Source organism: Littorina saxatilis, linkage group LG14 (genome assembly GCF_037325665.1).
Source record: "Littorina saxatilis isolate snail1 linkage group LG14, US_GU_Lsax_2.0, whole genome shotgun sequence".
Lineage (NCBI taxonomy): Eukaryota > Metazoa > Mollusca > Gastropoda > Littorinimorpha > Littorinidae > Littorina > Littorina saxatilis.
Window position 1 is genome coordinate 37,272,271 of NC_090258.1, and position 17,422 is coordinate 37,289,692.

A 17,422-nucleotide genomic window follows, 5' to 3' on the forward strand; every position below is an offset into this window, starting at 1 on the left:
TGTGTCGTACCAGCCGATTTACACGAGTTGGTTTTTTTAAATATTGAACTGCGAGCGAAAGCGAGCTGTTCACTATTTGAAAAAGCAACGAGTGTAAATCTGGTACGATACAGCAAGCCATGTAGTATTCTGTTTATCCTACATACTGTACTTACGTGTATTTTACTGAAAATGTCCTGCAGTCGAGGCAGCTAAATTGAAGACGCTTGTTTTGGAACCTCGATCTCTTCTAAAGCCTCGTGCATTCTATTACGTTAAAGTAAAGAAACGTCACTCTGAAAGTGTGGCGTGACGTGTTAGTTCTAAAAATCCATCGAGGCGGGTAGTTAGCGAGCGCAATTTTTTTTTCTATAATGACGTTTGTCTCGGTGACTTTGGCATCATAAGCAGTGGAAAACCAGGTCCCTGCCAGACTTGCTTGACATGACCTCATTTACATGATATAATACACACGAGTGATTTGACTGAACGATTATTATTATAGTCTCACGAGTGCCTCTCGGCTCACGTATGTAGGATCATTCAATGTAAACCACTGGGTTTGTTCAGTATGTGCGTGTGAGCTTGTGTGTTTTACACTTCTGTCCTGTGTATCAAAGTGACAATATGAAGCCAATTTCGCCGAATCCCTCTGTTAGTCAATACAGTACAGTTGTTTTGTGTCTATTCCGTGTTCAGTCATTTGGCAGTTTTCTGCAAAAAGACGTTACAGGGGAGATCACTGTGGTTACCATATTTAGGTTACACTTACAACACCGACAACCGACACCGACGGAGAGTAGATTGAGAAACTTCTAATATTAGCCGACCAAGGCAAAGAAAAAGTAAAGGGTTATCTACGCCGTCACAGCGTCTGTTCTTAAGGTAAAACGTGCTGTGAACAAGGGGACGGGGGCAAGATGGTAGGTTGGCAAGAAGGCTGAGAAAGACTTGTTGTTGTGGTGGTTGAGCTACTCAGCTAGAGAGCGCGGCGTGCTGAGCAGCGCATCGATTATGGACGCGCTTCGTTTTTGCATCAGCAACATTTTGAACAATACTAATTTGAACACCTCCATTATATTATCTCAAGTGAATTTATTGGAGACGATTTATCGAAAGTTACTTTTGTTATCACGGTTACGGGTATAACATCTAAAATAGTTCGGATTTATAATTATGCACTGCACCATTTGTGGATCTGGATTTTGCAGCCTAGATTTTGGAACACGGGCTGTGTGTTTTATCAAGTTTTGAAATTTTCTGATGGAAGTGAAAGACTTTTTGGATGTCAGATACTTGTATAAAAAAAAGTCATCCCAGTTTAAAAACTCAGCGCCTTTCCATACAGTAGAAGCCATCAGTTGTGTGTTTGCAATGACATGTATACGACTGATCTGACTGCCAAGTATTCAAGGTTGAATTCAAGTTTTGTTATTTAGATACCCCACAATGCAAATCTGCTGAAACTCACCCAAACTCACTTGGAAAAAACCCATCTCATGCATGATCAGTGGTAATGAAAGGATAGGGGTGGTCAGTGACCACACTAATTCGAGTCACAGACAGTATGTAACCACTACCACCACCATGCAAACAAACAAAACGTTACAAAACTATTAATAGGAGGAAAATATGATGTAAGTGGCCTGTGGGCGTTTGCTTAAACCTAGTAAAAGTGTAGGAAACTGTGACCAGTGTAATGTTGGGGTGGTCACAGAAGACAATGATTACCATTGGAACTTGGGCATGTGTTGACAACATGGTTAAAGAGAGAGAGAATGGTGCTCCGTTTTTCGTTTTATTTGCATTTTTATTTTTCAAATAAATCAAATAGATGTAACTGTTGTAAACTTTGCAATCGTGAAGGAAATGTAACGACAGTATACGTCGCGCATCGCTAATTGCAGCGCTCCTCGACTGAAGCGCCACGTGTTTCAAATCGCGACGCTGCAGAACGTGCCGCGCGTCCTTAAATAAATCCACTTTGTTGGACTTTGATGCCCATATTCACAAAGTTGTAGAAGCATTTGGATTGTGTTGATGGACTGACCACTTAACTGCCGTGGCTAGAAAACTAATAGTCGGTTACGTACAGAGTTACACTCAGACAATAGAAATAATGACTCTGAATCTGGATTCCCACTGGCACTGGATCTGGATGTTGTTCATGGGGTTTACGTCACAGGAGCCGACTTTTGACTATCGACCTGACTGCTAAGGCAGTGGTGTCAGAAAATCTTATAAGTCGAAGGATTGTAAAACATTTTTGTTGAAACTAGGTTGGTTTAAATGATTATTTTGATATGCTATTGTGGGATGTTGACTTGTGGGTTTTGAAAAATATGATAGCTCTAAGTCTAATTATTTCACCTCTGTTTGTCGCTATTTTCTGCATATGATGATTACTTTGCATGTTTGTAGGTTGTGAGCACGAAAAACTTTTGAAAGGCGAGTACAACTTTTTTCCCTTGGAAAATCGTTTTAATATTAAATTTTTGCGGTAGAGCAATTTAACAATACATGTTTCAAATGGCCGTACATCTCGGGTTCCATGCTTTCCCCAAACATACTGTGGATTCGCATTATGTGTGTGTGTGCATGAGCGCGTGCGTGTGTTTTATATATAAATTTATATTTTTATTCATTTTTGTTCATTTTATTTATTTATTTATTTTTCTTCCCCTTATGAATGTGTAATACTGTTAGTGTGTGTTCGTGTGCCCCTGACATCATCTAACCACTTCTCTCCCCTGTCATTTGTTTTCGTTCCTTGAGTTCCTTCCCTTTTTTGTGTTTCCCCTCCATCCTCTTTTCAAACCTTGTTCGTTCCGTGTTGTGTCTGCTTTTTGTTGCCTTTTGTGCTTGTTTGTTCCTGATGAAGCTTACGTAAGCGAAAATTCGTACTGTCTTGTGCTGTCCTTGTATCGGTGAGTACAGAATTCTTTTGTTTTTTAACTCGGTAAATTCTTTTTTCTTAATTTTATTTTTATCTGTTTTATTGGATTGATTTTGTCCAGTATGTGGAACAATGGTGGTGGTAGGATGGTGGTTGTGATGTGGTGTGGGAAGAATTAACGTCATAACGAACAGCTGCCATGGACTCTTTTTTACTGCTAGCAGAATAACCACTGGCACTGCACGCCTTTCACCCTCATTTTCATCAAGTACATGTACCACATTTTTTGTTCTTTTTCTACAGTAACGCCATGAACAGTGGGGGACCATCAAGGCCTTGACCAGTGAACAGACAGGTACATGCAGAAGCTTCTCACTGCAGCATGGAGGAAGGGGACACAGCAATTCTGTCTGACATCAAGATAGAGATTGATGTCGCGGAAGAGACACCACAGTATTGGCAGATGACGGAACCGCAGACATACGGTAAGGTTGACCAAACCTCTCTGACACTAAAACGACAAATGCAACATCCTCAAACTAAAACTGGCTGAAGCAATGAGCCTTGCTGAAGACTGCAAGCTTTTAGTGTTAAAGTGACATCTTTTAGTGTTAAAGTGACATCTTTTAGTGTTAAAGTGACATCTTTTAGGTGTGCTACTGTTAGTGTTAACAAAACCTATGTAAAGATAATTTGAAGAAAATGCAGAAAGAGACAAAAAATGTTTAAAAAACACACTGACACTACAGATCAGGCTTGAAAAGATAAAAATAGTTTACGGTAAGTGAAGCTTTGAATAGAGCACATCATCAAGAAAAAACTATGCCTTTGTGTGCAGATCATTGTAAATGTAACATTGATTGATAAGGCAGTTTATGTTGAAACACATCAGGTAAGTGAATATAAATTATCACAAATGTTCCTCTTAACCGACCTATATTCTGACTTCATGCTTTCGACGTATCAAAACATCCGTTTAGCACCATAATGAGGCTTTGGAAACAGTGCGGATATAGAAGACGCAAAATAAATTCTTTGAAAAATGCCCAAATCCCGTAAACCACCAGTTTTAGGCCACAGACAGCCCCAGGCATTACATACATTACAAACATCGGGTTTTTTAACACTTACCGCCAGAGAAAATCAGGGCTGCTCTCCCTTGATAGTGAGCTTTTTTTCAAAGAATAAATTTTGTGTTATCTCAAGCCATGACTTTCCGAAGCCTCGTTATGGCGCTTTATGGAAGTTTTGATAAGTCGAAAGCACGAAGTCTGAATATAGGCCAGGAAAGAGGGATATTTATGATATTCACTTACCTGATGAGTTTGGAGCGTTGAATACTGAATGTCAGCATTCAAATATTATAGCATTTTTTGCTGCGGGTGTTTGAACAGATGTTGTATTGTGACCAAGAGGCATAACTTTCTTTAATTTGATGGGTAATGCCCCATGTGGAGTTGTTCCCCTTTACACTGCTTTGTTGTTCGTAACCAAATTCCTACAATAACGCCAGATTCCTTCTAAGATTTAGAAAATTGCTGCAGTTTTTTCGAAGCCAAAGGTTAGCAATTCCACAAGAGCTGACTTGACAGATTGCAGTTGCAAACAATATGAGTACGACTGCGGTGGACTAGAATAAGCCTTTGAACCGCGTGTATGGTTGACATGTGCTAAATAGCCACGCAAGAGACCTGTATACGTCATAAAATGGTGTTGAAGGCCCCACAAAGTGCGTTTCATCAGGTTTCTATGACTTTTTTGTCAATAGCTTTCCTCGTGTGAGGAAACAAGACAGGCAAAAAACTGACTGTTTTGGAAGAAAATAGATTGTTTGTTTCCCTGAAATGCAAAACTTGTTCAGTATTTGTTGCTTCCTACTGCTAATGCCTGTTATTTTTTTTATTTTAAGGAAGCACATGCAATACACAATGCTATGCGCACACACTAACTTACATCACACAGATACACCATCCCCTCATCTCACCATCCCAGTCTTCTTTATTTTTTTTAATGAGGCACATGCAATGCACAATGCTATGCACACACTAACTTACATATCACACATATCTACACCCTCATCTCACCATCCCAGTCCTCCACAAAACAATTTGTCAAAACTTTACAAAATGTAAAAGGTGTATTTTAGAAAACTTACCACAATCAGTCAAAGATTATTGCATTCAATCAGTTTTGACCTGATGAAGTGTTGCTTTCATTAAAGGCACAGTAAGCCTCCCGTAAACCATCACAGATACTGTCAGGCTTTTACACACAGTACAAACACCCTTTCATTTAAACACTCACCGCTTGAGAACATCCTAGGTGCCCTCCGTAAAGAGCGAGCAATTTTCAAAGAATTTATTTTTGCGTGGTTTATCTTGCCCCTGAGCCATTGTAAACCCGTGTGATCCAGTTTCCCTTTTTCACAATGCAGTCGTCAGTTAGTAATTTGAATGCGACTCGCTGTGAGCTTATCTGCAATAGCACGTTATTATGTACCTCTGACTATGCACGAAACAAACGGCTGTGGTTCACAAGAACTCTAGCGATGGCTTTTGACTGTTCAGAGGAACTGGCGATAGGCATAAACCGTCGTCTGCTACGAGAACCACGACCTTGCGTGACCCTGCTTCCGGGCGTTTCTTTTTTCAAACTTTTAAAACTTTGAATTGTACTCATACCTGTCAAGTCCTACGCATTCTGCGTAATTCTTACGGTTTTTTGGTGTTTTTTGGGTCCTACGTCGTATACCTCAAACCATACGCATTTTCAGCATTTTTTTTGTTTTGTTGTTGTTTTGTTTTGTTGCTGGCATCGACTGCCGTTCATTCATTTCTGAGGAGGAGCTTGCACCAGCCACACAACAGAAGTTCTGGCATGATGTGCGCCAGTTCTACGTGGCCTGTGTGAGGAAAATGTTGAATAAATTTCCATTTGGCAGTGAAACCCTGCAACACCTTCAAGTGCTGGATCACAGTCTGGGAGCTGACACACTGACTGCCTTCTTGCAGGTCAAAATTAACTCTGATGCATGCTGCCATGATTTTAAGGTGACTGGCAGCATGATTGACAAAGCAAAGATTTGCACAGATGAATACAACAAAGAACACAAGTGACAAGTGAGAAAAAAAATGAACGAACAAGAGTGCAGTGTAAATGTATTACATGTAGTGGTAAATAAAGAGCAGTTTGTGTAGAAAGGAATTTATGTGTTTTACTTTTAGTTTGCGAAAAACAATCTGATTGGTTTAGTGTGTATGCGTGAGAAGTTGAATTTGTGCGTTTAACCACATCCTGATCCACACATTAACTATGGTTTTTGATCCCCAACTATGGTTTCTTATGCCATTTACTATGGTCAGAGGCCAAAAGTACCTGACAGGTATGTAATGTACTTATCTTGTCTTGATGAAAAAAGAATTCTTTTATGATTTAAGAATGTTTGTGTAACAAGCTGTCAATTTATTATTTAGATTTTAAAAGTTAGTTCTAGCGCCAAAACGCACCACGGTCCGATTGTCTACTGAGACAATCCGCAAAATTAATTCTTTGAAAATTGCTCGCTCTTTACGTAGGGCAGCAAGGATGTTCCCGTTTGGTGAGCGTTCAAATGGAAGGGTGTTTGTACTGTGTGTAAAAGCCTGACAGTATCTGTGATGGTTTACGGGAGGCACACTGTGCCTTTAAGGTTCAACATTGCCTACTGTTGCTTTCAATTACTGTTAGACGCAAGGCTGAGTTTAATGCCCCTCCCCTCGCCCCCCCCCCCCCCCCCCTCGCAGCACACAGAGAGAGATTCAAAACACACTAACAAAAGAGATACATTTAATACTGTAGGAATAGATCATAATTTGCATCACCTTTATGGATGTGTTTTGCATTCCTTTCAGTGCAAGGCGGGGAGGTTTTTGCCACAATCAACACAGCTACCATGCCCACAGTGCAGTCATTGGATGGACAAGCTGCAATCAACACAGCTACCATGCCCACAGTGCAGTCATTGGATGGACAAGCTGCAATCAACACAGCTACCATGCCCACAGTGCAGTCATTGGACGGACAAGCTGCAATCAACACAGCTACCATGCCTACAGTGCAGTCATTAGATGGACAAGCTGCAATCAACACAGCTACCATGCCCACAGTGCAGTCATTGGACGGACAAGCTGCAGTCAACACAGCTACCATGCCTACAGTGCAGTCATTGGATGGACAAGCTGCAATCAACACAGCTACCATGCCTACAGTGCAGTCATTGGACGGACAAGCTGCAATCAACACAGCTTCCATGCCTACAGTGCAGTCATTGGACGGACAAGCTGCAGTCAACACAGCTACCATGCCTACAGTGCAGTCATTGGACGGACAAGCTGCAATCAACACAGCTACCATGCAAACTGCAGTCAGTACTCATAATTATAGCTGGATGAAACAAGAATTACAGACTGCAGTCAACACTCAAAGTGATACCTGGCTTAAACAAGGGGGATGGATAACAGAAACACAAAGCGTGGGTAAAGTAGAAATAAATGAGAGACATGAAACAGATCCAGTTCCAATGTCTGACTCCACATCCCAGTGTTCAGGCCACAAGATGCAGCAGGTTATGATTACATGTACTGGTGAGAAACCATGTGGATGTACCCAGTGTGAGGCGACGTTCATCCGACCTTTGGAACAACACACGTCACAACACACAGAAGAACCAGCATATGTAGTACAGATACACAAAAAGCATCAAGGAAAGAAACAACTTTCATGTACTGCGTTTGATATGTACAAGGAAGTGAAAAAATATGCATGTACTGAGTGTGATGCTAGGTTCAAATGGTCTTCTCATTTGAAGCAACATGTGTTAACACATACAGGCGAGAAAAAGCATGCGTGTCTTGTGTGTGATGCTAGGTTCGCACTCTCTGGAAATTTGAAACGGCACATTTTAACACATACAGGGGAGAAAAAGCATGCATGCACAGAGTGTAGTACCAGGTTTTTGCGGTCTGGTGATTTGACGAAACACATGTTAACACATACAGGAGACAAAAAACATGTATGCACAGAGTGTGCGGCTAGGTTCGCACAGGCTTGGAATTTGAAACAGCACATGCTTACACATACAGGGGAGAAAAAGCATGCATGCACAGAGTGTAGTGCTAGGTTCGCACAGGCTGGTCATTTGAAGAAACACATGTTAACACATACAGGAGACAAAGAACATGTATGCACAGAGTGTGCGGCTAGGTTCGCACAGGCTGGTCATTTGAAACAGCACATGTTAACACATACAGGGGAGAAAAAGCATGCATGCACAAAGTGTTGTGCCACGTTTTTGCGGTCTGGTCATTTTATGGGACACATGTTAATAACACATACAAGAGAAAAAAACGCATGCATGCACATAGTGTAGTGCCACGTTCTTGATGTCTGGTCATTTGAAGTAACACCAGACTTGCGAACCCATACGATTTCGCCGTATTCTGTACGCATGATTGTCGAGAATACGATCAGTACGGTCAGTGGGAAAAAATACGACGAGAACAATTCCTAGACTTCTTTTATTCACAAGCCCATCTTGAAGCCGATCCAGTATTTTGACACATGATTACAGTTTTTGTCAGGACACCAAATAAAGAAAGAAAGTTTTTGTCAGTAAAAATTGAAAAAAGGATTTGTTTTAAATGTACACAAGAATTGAACGGTTCGTCGGAAAGTGCAGTGAGCCTGTCAAACAGTTAAAGTTGACGGATTTCTTTCGTCCTGTGTGAATTCATAAACACTGCAATGGATTTTAAACACTGCAATGGATTTTAATCTTTTTTGTGGGGAATTAAAGTGTACAACAAAATAATGAACTGTAGCAGACGACAAAACTGCAGACTCTGACTGAACCGTGTACTTCGTCCGCCGCGCACTACGGAGGCTTTTTTTTTAAAGTATGGCACTGTTTTATCTTCTTTATCTTGCTTTTAAAAAATAAGTGATCAGTTTAATCATTTTCTTTATTGCGAAAAAACGTTAACTCGAAAAAAAATATTGGTCCCTTTCATTTCGTGTAAAGCGATCTCGGCTGCACAGGTAAACTTAATTAACGATGTGGCAGACGCGTGTGAAGCATGTTTGAATCATGGATGTTCAAATGCTGTGTGGAGTACGCTCGTTTTTCTGAAAATACACCAAGTTTGTTTGAGAATACTCTAAGTGCAAAACAGGGGTTCCCAGGTCTGTAACACATTTTAACACATACAGGAGAGAAAAAACATGCATGCACAAAGTGTAGTGCCATGTTTTTGCGGTCTGGTCATTTGATGGGACACCGGCACGGTTGGCCTAGTGGTAAGGCGTCCGCCCCGTGACTCGGGAGGTCGTGGGTTCGAACCCCGGCCGGGTCATACCTAAGACTTTAAAATTGGCAATCTAATGGCTGCTCCGCTTGGCTGGCATTATGGGGTTAGTGCTAGGACTGGTTGGTCCGGTGTCAGAATAATGTGACTGGGTGAGACATGAAGCCTGTGCTGCGACTTCTGTCTTGTGTGTGGCGCACGTTATATGTCAAAGCAGCACCGCCCTGATATGGCCCTTCGTGGTCGGCTGGGCGTTAAGCAAACAAACAAAAATTTGATGGGACACATGTTTACACATACAGGAGAAAAAACCGCATGCATGCACATAGTGTTGTGCGATGTTCTTGATGTCTGGTCATTTGAAGCAACGCATTTTAACACATACAGGAAAGAACAAGTCGCGTAAGGCGAAATTACTACATTTAGTCAAGCTGTGGAACTCACAGAATGAAACTGAACGTAGTCCGCCGCTAGTGCAAAAGGCAGTGAAAGTGACGTGCCTGTTTGGCGCGGCAGTGGTTGCGCTGTGCTTCATAGCACGCTTTACTGTACCTCTCTTCGTTTTAACTTTCTGAGCGTGTTTTTAATCCAAACATATCATATCTATATGTTTTTGGAATCAGGAACCGACAAGGAATAAGATGAACTAGCTTTTGAAACGATTTCGGAAATTTAATTTTAATCATAATTTTTATATTTTTAATTTTCAGAGCTTGTTTTTAATCCAAATATAACATATTTATATGTTTTTGGAATCAGAAAATGATGAAGAATAAGATGAACGTAAATTTGAATCGTTTTATAAAAAAAAAATTAAATTTTCAGATTTTTAATGACCAAAGTCATTAATTAATTTTTAAGCCACCAAACTGAAATGCAATACCGAAGTCCGGCCTTCGTCGAAGATTGCTTGGCCAAAATTTCAATCAATTTGATTGAAAAATGAGGGTGTGACAGTGCCGCCTCAACTTTTACAAAAAGCCGGATATGACGTCATCAAAGACATTTATTGAAAAAAAGAAAAAAATATCCGGGGATATCATTCCCAGGAACTCTCATGTCAAATTTCATAAAGGTCGGTCCAGTAGTCTGGTCTGAATCGCTCTACACACACACACACACACACACACACACATACACCACGACCCTCGTCTCGATTCCCCCTCTATGTTAAAACATTTAGTCAAAACTTGACTAAATGTAAAAAGCATGCATGCAGAGAGTGTGGGACTTTGAAGCGGCTTATGTTAAAGTGTAACTAAACAAACATTTTGAAGTGTCAGCTTTACTAAATTGCTTTACGTGTTGTACAAGTATAGACCTCTAGAAGCGATACTGGACAATGTTTTCAACGATTACATTGTTTTCTGATTTACAACGATTTTTTAAAAGAGTTGAACACATTTCAGATTTACCTGATTATCTTTTCTTGACTGGGTACTTTCCATAGAGCAGTGGTTCTTTCAGTTCCGGGTTTTATATTCAACCAATCAGAATTTGTTTTCCCCAAAGAAATTCGTCTGCTGCCTGTCCCAGCAGAGCCTGCAACAAGCACTGCTTGCCACATGTTTCATGTTACCAACATAAATAGCCAGAAACTGGTCAAGGTTGCAATGTAAATTAATTTGATCTAACTAATGTGCTTGTCCTGCATCTCTGGCTTTTGAATTCACTCCAAATGCTTGCACTGGGTCAGCGTGAAAGGCAACATCCTGTCGAAATCGTAAGCACGAGACTGACTGCGAGATTTTCATTCGAAGAGCATGCTGAAACGGATTGTAAGTAGAATATTTGACATATTCTCGACCTTTCTTGATCTTTCCTTAACTTAGTTTTCTTGATCTAAAACCGAGGGCTTGTATTTTTCAGTTGTGATACTAAGCACGTATGTCTTTGTCACAGTGAGGGTCATCCGATCACTTTCAGGGGGGCTTCTGATTTGAAGCGACACATGTTAATACATACAGGAGAGAAAAAGCATTTCTGTGTGTACAGAGTGCAATGCCAGGTTCTTGCGGTCCAGTGATTTGAAGGTACACATGTTAACACATACAGGGGAAAAACCGCATGCATGCAACGAGTGTGGTGCTAGGTTTATACAGTCTTCTTATTGAAGCGACACATGTTAACACATACAGTAAAGAAGCATTTCCCGCAGTGGGGCACTGCGGTTATGAAATTAAAAGCCCCTCCTGTTTTTGGAACCGCAGGAGCTTTCTAGTTTGCTGTTAGGTAGATTTTTGGTTCCTCTTTCCTGTCATGCTCTCTTTTTCTTCATGAATTCTTTTCTTTTTTCTGCCTTCTTGCTCATTCACCTGTATTTTTTCCAAAAATCTCTTCTCTTGCCGCTTGTCTCGCGATTCATGTATAGTTTAATCTGTTAGTGTTCTGATGTAAGTCCAGCAGTAGATAGGTTAAGCCTATTTTAACATACTGGAAACTGGTAATCTTCCAGTAGGTATTAATTTAGTTTTACTAAAGCCTGCTGGGACACAAGTAATGGGTTAGTGCATTTGTAAACAGGAATCGCATGACAAGTGGCCCCCTTCATCCCCCCCTTCCTCGTCCTGATATGGCTCTGCGTAGTCGGCTGGACGTTAAGCAACAAACAAACAAACAAACAAATAAAAAGAAGCATTAATTTACCCGATGCTCCCCAGCATGTCGTAAGAGGCGACTAACGGATTCTGTTTCTCTTTTTACCCTTGTTAAGTGTTTCTTGTATAGAATATAGTCAATGTTTGTAAAGATTTTAGTCAAGCAGTATGTAAGAAATGTTAAGTCCTTTGTACTGGAAACTTGCATTCTCCCAGTAAGGTAATATATTGTACTACGTTGCAAGCCCCTGGAGCAAATTTTTGATTAGTGCTTTTGTGAACAAGAAACAATTGTGGCTCTATCCCACCACCCCCCTTCCCTCCATCGCGATATAACCTTGAACGGTTGAAAACGATGTTAAACACCAAATAAAGAAAGAAAGAAGCATTTATATACAGGTTCTTGCCGTCTGGTCATTTGCAGTAACACATGTTAACACATACAGAAGAGAAAGGGTATGCATGCACAGAGTGTAGTGCCAGTTTCTCACGGTCCCATGAAATGAACTGGCACATGTTAACACATACAGGAGAGAAAAAGCATGCATTCACAAAGTGTGCTGCTATGTTTGCACTGTCTGGGACTTTGAAGCAACACATGTTAACACATACAGAAGAGAAAAACATGCATGTACTGAGTGTGATGCTAGGTTCAAACGGTCTTCTGGTTTGAAGGGACACATGTCAACACATACAGAAGAGAACAAGCATGCATGCACAGAGTGTGGTGCCAGGTTCCTGCCATCTGGGACTTTAAAGCGGCACATTTTAACACAGACAGTAGGTATAACCAACGTTTTTTTCAAATTCTTCATGCATTTTTTGTTTGTTTGTTTGCTTAACGCCCAGCCGACCACGAAGGGCCATATCAGGGCGGTGCTGCTTTGACATATAACGTGCGCCACACACAGACAGAAGTCGCAGCACAGGCTTCATGTCTCACCCAGTCACATTATTCTGACACCGGACCAACCAGTCCTAGCACTAACCCCATAATGCCAGACGCCAGGCGGAGCAGCCACTAGATTGCCAATTTTAAGTATGACCCGGCCGGGGTTCGATCCCACGACCTCCCGATCACAGGGCGGACGCCTTACCACTGGGCCACCGTGCCGGTCTTCATGCATTGAAGTTGAAATTCATTCAAATACAGACCCCCCGCGGGTTTGGGGGAAGAATTTACCCGATGCTCCCCAGCACGTCGTAAGAGGCGACTAATGGATTCTGTTTCTCCTTTTACCCTTGTTAACCCCTTGACTGCCTTAGGACGGGTATACCCGTCCTGCACTTGTGCAGCCGCAGCGCCTTAGGACGGGTTTACCCGTCTTGACGGTTCCGGGATTTTCCAGAAGTGCGATGTCACTGCTGACACAAAAATAGCAGCCAATGGCTTGGTAGGATACCTCATTCTCATGAATAAACATAAATGGTGACGCGGTTTTGCGTCTGAAGGCTATTTTCGGCCTTGGCGACAGGATAGGGGAGAGAAATCTCGACTCGTCAAAATGGCAAACGGTGGAAGTCGACCAGGCCACGGTAGGGAAAAACAAAGCCGGACTGACGCTACAGGGGGTGCAAATGACTATGGATACTGACAGGGGAAGGGGGAGATCTTCTTTCGGACGATTCATTGCAAACAGGTAGATGATAGTGATTATAATCCTTTCTTGGAGCGAGCAAAACAGCCACTGTGTTTGATCCACAGGCACCGGAAGATGCGCCGGACTGATTTGTCAAAAGTTCATATTTAATCATCATTATAAGCCAAACTAATTATTATTTCCATGATTAGACACTAAAAACAGATTCTTGGTTCAATTTCCCTTAAAAATAACATAGGTTTTACTTACCTACCTACTGCCAGTTTGGAACTAGAATTTTTTGTGAATTATTACACCCCGAACTCCAATATTCCCTGGCAGTCAGGAATGCACATACATGTACGCAAGTTTTGATTGGCAGCGTAAGGGTTAAGTGTTTCTTGTATAGAATATAGTCAATTTTTGTAAAGATTTTAGTCAAGCAGTATGTAAGAAATGTTAAGTCCTTTGTACTGGAAACTTGCATTCTCCCAGTAAGGTAATATATTGTACTATGTTGCATGCCCCGGGAGCAATTTTTTGATTAGTGCTTTTGTGAACAAGAAACAATTGGCAAGTGGCTCTATCCCCTCTCCCCCCTTTCCCCGTCGCGTGGTTGAAAACGACGTTAAACACCAAATACAGGGTTCATACAGACACCTGACAGTGAAATTCAAGGAGTTTTCAAGGAGTTTTCAAGGAGTATTCAAGGAGTTCAAGGAGGTCAAATTGCATAGGTGTACACGTGGAAAAACTTTCATCAACCATGCATTCAAAGCTCAAACCAGAAACGTAAAGTAAAACAAAAACATTTATTTACTTTTTAAAATTCAAAAATTCAATGGCTGTCGGGGAACATTGCCTGGAACAGTGTGGAGTTGTTCTCACACGACTTGAAACTGTAGTGCGAGTTCACAGCGTTCACTGTCCACATGACTTCCGATTTTAAAACATCGGTCTTGGTGCAAAATGATGAAAGAATCCGAGAGGACGTTGGCATCGCGGGACCCGGGGTTGCAGTTACAGAAGCAGACTGAGAGCTTTGCGATGACGTTACAGATAAGAAGTTTGCAATCGGGACTACAGGTGCAGACGCTTTTAAATTATTTGTGTGTTTCTTTCCTTTTGCGTGGCTAACCAGGGCTGACTCGCCCATCACTGAAATATCCACACGTGCTTTGCAGCATTTACAAAAAGCCTTGTATTTGTCGCAATCCCGCTGGATCCAATCCTTGTATTCCTTTTCCTCCAGACATCGTGGGTTAAAAAAGCACTTTCCACCCGGCATGACTACGATTTTCGACCGGCGATGGCTTGAAACGCTGTCACAATGAATCGACACACTGCTTCTTCAGAAATGGCGCTAAAAGCTACCCGGATGAAGGGGAAGTAATCGGTTTCAACTTCCCTTCGCACGATGGCAGACGACACACGACTTGCACACAACACGCACACAATCGATATAAATTGCTGAAAAACTTTAATATTAACATTTTTTTTTTTGCCTGCACTTCAGAATTCAAGGAGGTTCAAGGAGGTTAAACACAAGAATGACCATTTTCTCCAAATTCAAGGAGATTCAAGGTCCTTGAAAAGGGGGGTTGAAAATTCAAGGAGATTCAAGGAGATTCAAGGAGCGTACGAACCCTGCAAATAAAGAAAGAAAGAAATTCAAATACAGAGGATTTATGGCTGCTGTGTATTTTTTTCTTTTCTTTAAAAAACAGGTAGCGCACCACGAAAACAGTGTTCGCTCAAAACAGGGGACACGCCTATTGCTAGTAAAATACATACTCTTCATGAAAGAAAATTGTAAAGAAAGTTTCTCACAATGATTGGTGATCAGAAAAACTGTTTTGTGCACCAAATTTTTTTCAAATTGTCCTGTTTTCTCGATTTATAATGTTGAAAATTGCTGAAAGTCGTTGAAACAGACTATAGTTTTTGAAAAAAGACTTCAGTGTTTTTTCAGGTTTATGAACAATTCTGTATGATGTTAGATATGGCTTTCCCGATCTAACATATGAAAGAACCCATTTTTGAGTCACTTGAGAAAAAGTGACTCTATGTAATTGAGTCACTTGAGAAAAAGTGACTCTATGTAATCGGTCAGTGTTAGTCTGTCCGGCCGGCCGTCCGGCCGGCCGTCCGTAGACACCACCTTAACGTTGGACTTTTCTCGGAAACTATCAAAGCGATCGGGCTCATATTTTGTTTAGTCGTGACCTCCAATGACCTCTACACTTTAACGATGGTTTCGTTGACCTTTGACCTTTTTCAAGGTCACAGGTCAGCGTCAAAGGAAAAATTAGACATTTTATATCTTTGACAAAGTTCATCGGATGTGATTGAAACTTTGTAGGATTATTCTTTACATCAAAGTATTTACATCTGTAGCCTTTTACGAACGTTATCAGAAAAACAAGGGAGATAACTAGCCTTTTCTGTTCGGCAACACACAACTTAACGTTGGGCTTTTCTCGGAAACTATAAAAGTGACCGGGCTCAAATTTTATGTGAACGTGACTCATTGTGTTGTGAATAGCAATTTCTTCCTGTCCATCTGATGCCTCATATAATATTCAGAACTGCGAAAGTGACTCGATCGAGCGTTTGCTCTTCTTGTTATTCTGCGAATTAAGACATCAAGTGGGTCTTTCGCACCAAATACTCAATAAGAAAAGGCTACGAATTTCTTCAAAATTGCGGTGCTTCTCGAGGCCGATGTCTGCTCTTAAATCGTAGGTCAGTTTTTAAAACCATAAACAACTCAAGACACGTTCGAACTGCCTAACTGCATAAGGTGAAAGCGTGTTATTTTGTCTCCCTGGTTTGGGAACTTTCGATTTTCCACAAGAGTGACCTTTCCTTAGCTTGGTTATGTCCACACACAGGAGAGAGAAAGCATGTGTGCACAGTGTGTGGTGCTAGGTTCGCACAGTCTTCTCATTTAAAGTGATACATGTACATGTCAACACATACAAGAGATAACAAGTCGCGTAAGGCGAAAATACAATATTTAGTCAAGTAGCTGTGGAACTCACAGAATGAAAGTGAACGCAATGTAATTTTTCAGCAAGACCGTATACTCGTAGCATCGTCAGTCCACCGCTCATGGCAAAGGCAGTGAAATTGACAAGAAGAGCGGGGTAGTAGTTGCGCTAAGAAGGATAGCACGCTTTTCTGTACCTCTCTTTGTTTTAACTTTCTGAGCGTGTTTTTAATCCAAACATATCATATCTATATGTTTTTGGAATCAGGAACCGACAAGGAATAAGATGAAAGTGTTTTTAAATTGATTTCGACAATTTAATTTTGATAATAATTTTTATATATTTAATTTTCAGAGCTTGTTTTTAATCCGAATATAACATATTTATATGTTTTTGAAATCAGCAAATGATGGAGAATAAGATAAACGTAAATTTGGATCGTTTTATAATTTTATTTTTTTTTTTACAATTTTCAGATTTTTAATGACCAAAGTCATTAATTAATTTTTAAGCCACCAAGCTGAAATGCAATACCGAACCCCGGGCTTCGTCGAAGATTACTTGACCAAAATTTGAACCAATTTGGTTGAAAAATGAGGGCGTGACAGTGCCGCCTCAACTTTCACGAAAAGCCGGATATGACGTCATCAAAGACATTTATCAAAAAAATGAAAAAAACGTTCGGGGATTTCATACCCAGGAACTCTCATGTCAAATTTCATAAAGATCGGTCCAGTAGTTTAGTCTGAATCGCTCTACACACACACACGCACGCACGCACACACGCACGCACATACACCACGACCCTCGTTTCGATTCCCCCTCGATGTTAAAATATTTAGTCAAAACTTGACTAAATATAAAAAGCATGCACATCTTCAATGTGGTGCCAGATTCTCACTGGTTGCATGGTGATGTGAAGCAACACATGTTAATACATACAGGCGAAAAGAAACATGTGTACACAGACTGTGATCAGTGCCAATTAAGTTCTTGCAGCCTAGTGATTTGAAGACACATACAGGATAGACACAGG

At 40.9% G+C, this 17,422-nt stretch overlaps 1 protein-coding gene across 2 annotated transcripts; it reads left to right on the forward strand.

Annotated features, from left to right (window-relative positions):
- The first annotated feature begins 746 nt into the window (after nt 1–746).
- LOC138947695 (zinc finger protein 25-like) lies at nt 747–10,474 on the forward strand. Of its 2 annotated transcripts, XR_011449761.1 has the most exons (4): nt 747–864; nt 3,179–3,360; nt 6,766–9,098; nt 10,122–10,474. XR_011449761.1 is itself a non-coding variant. In XM_070319225.1 (3 exons), exons 2-3 carry the CDS (start codon nt 3,258–3,260, stop codon nt 8,280–8,282), a joined length of 1,620 nt encoding a protein of 539 aa, XP_070175326.1. In that variant the 5' UTR covers nt 747–864; nt 3,179–3,257; the 3' UTR covers nt 8,283–9,193. The 2 variants fall into 2 exon arrangements, 1 of the variants encoding a protein (XP_070175326.1); XM_070319225.1 differs by lacking the exon at nt 10,122–10,474 and having other exon boundaries at nt 6,766–9,193.
- Nucleotides 10,475–17,422: the final 6,948 nt, after the last annotated feature.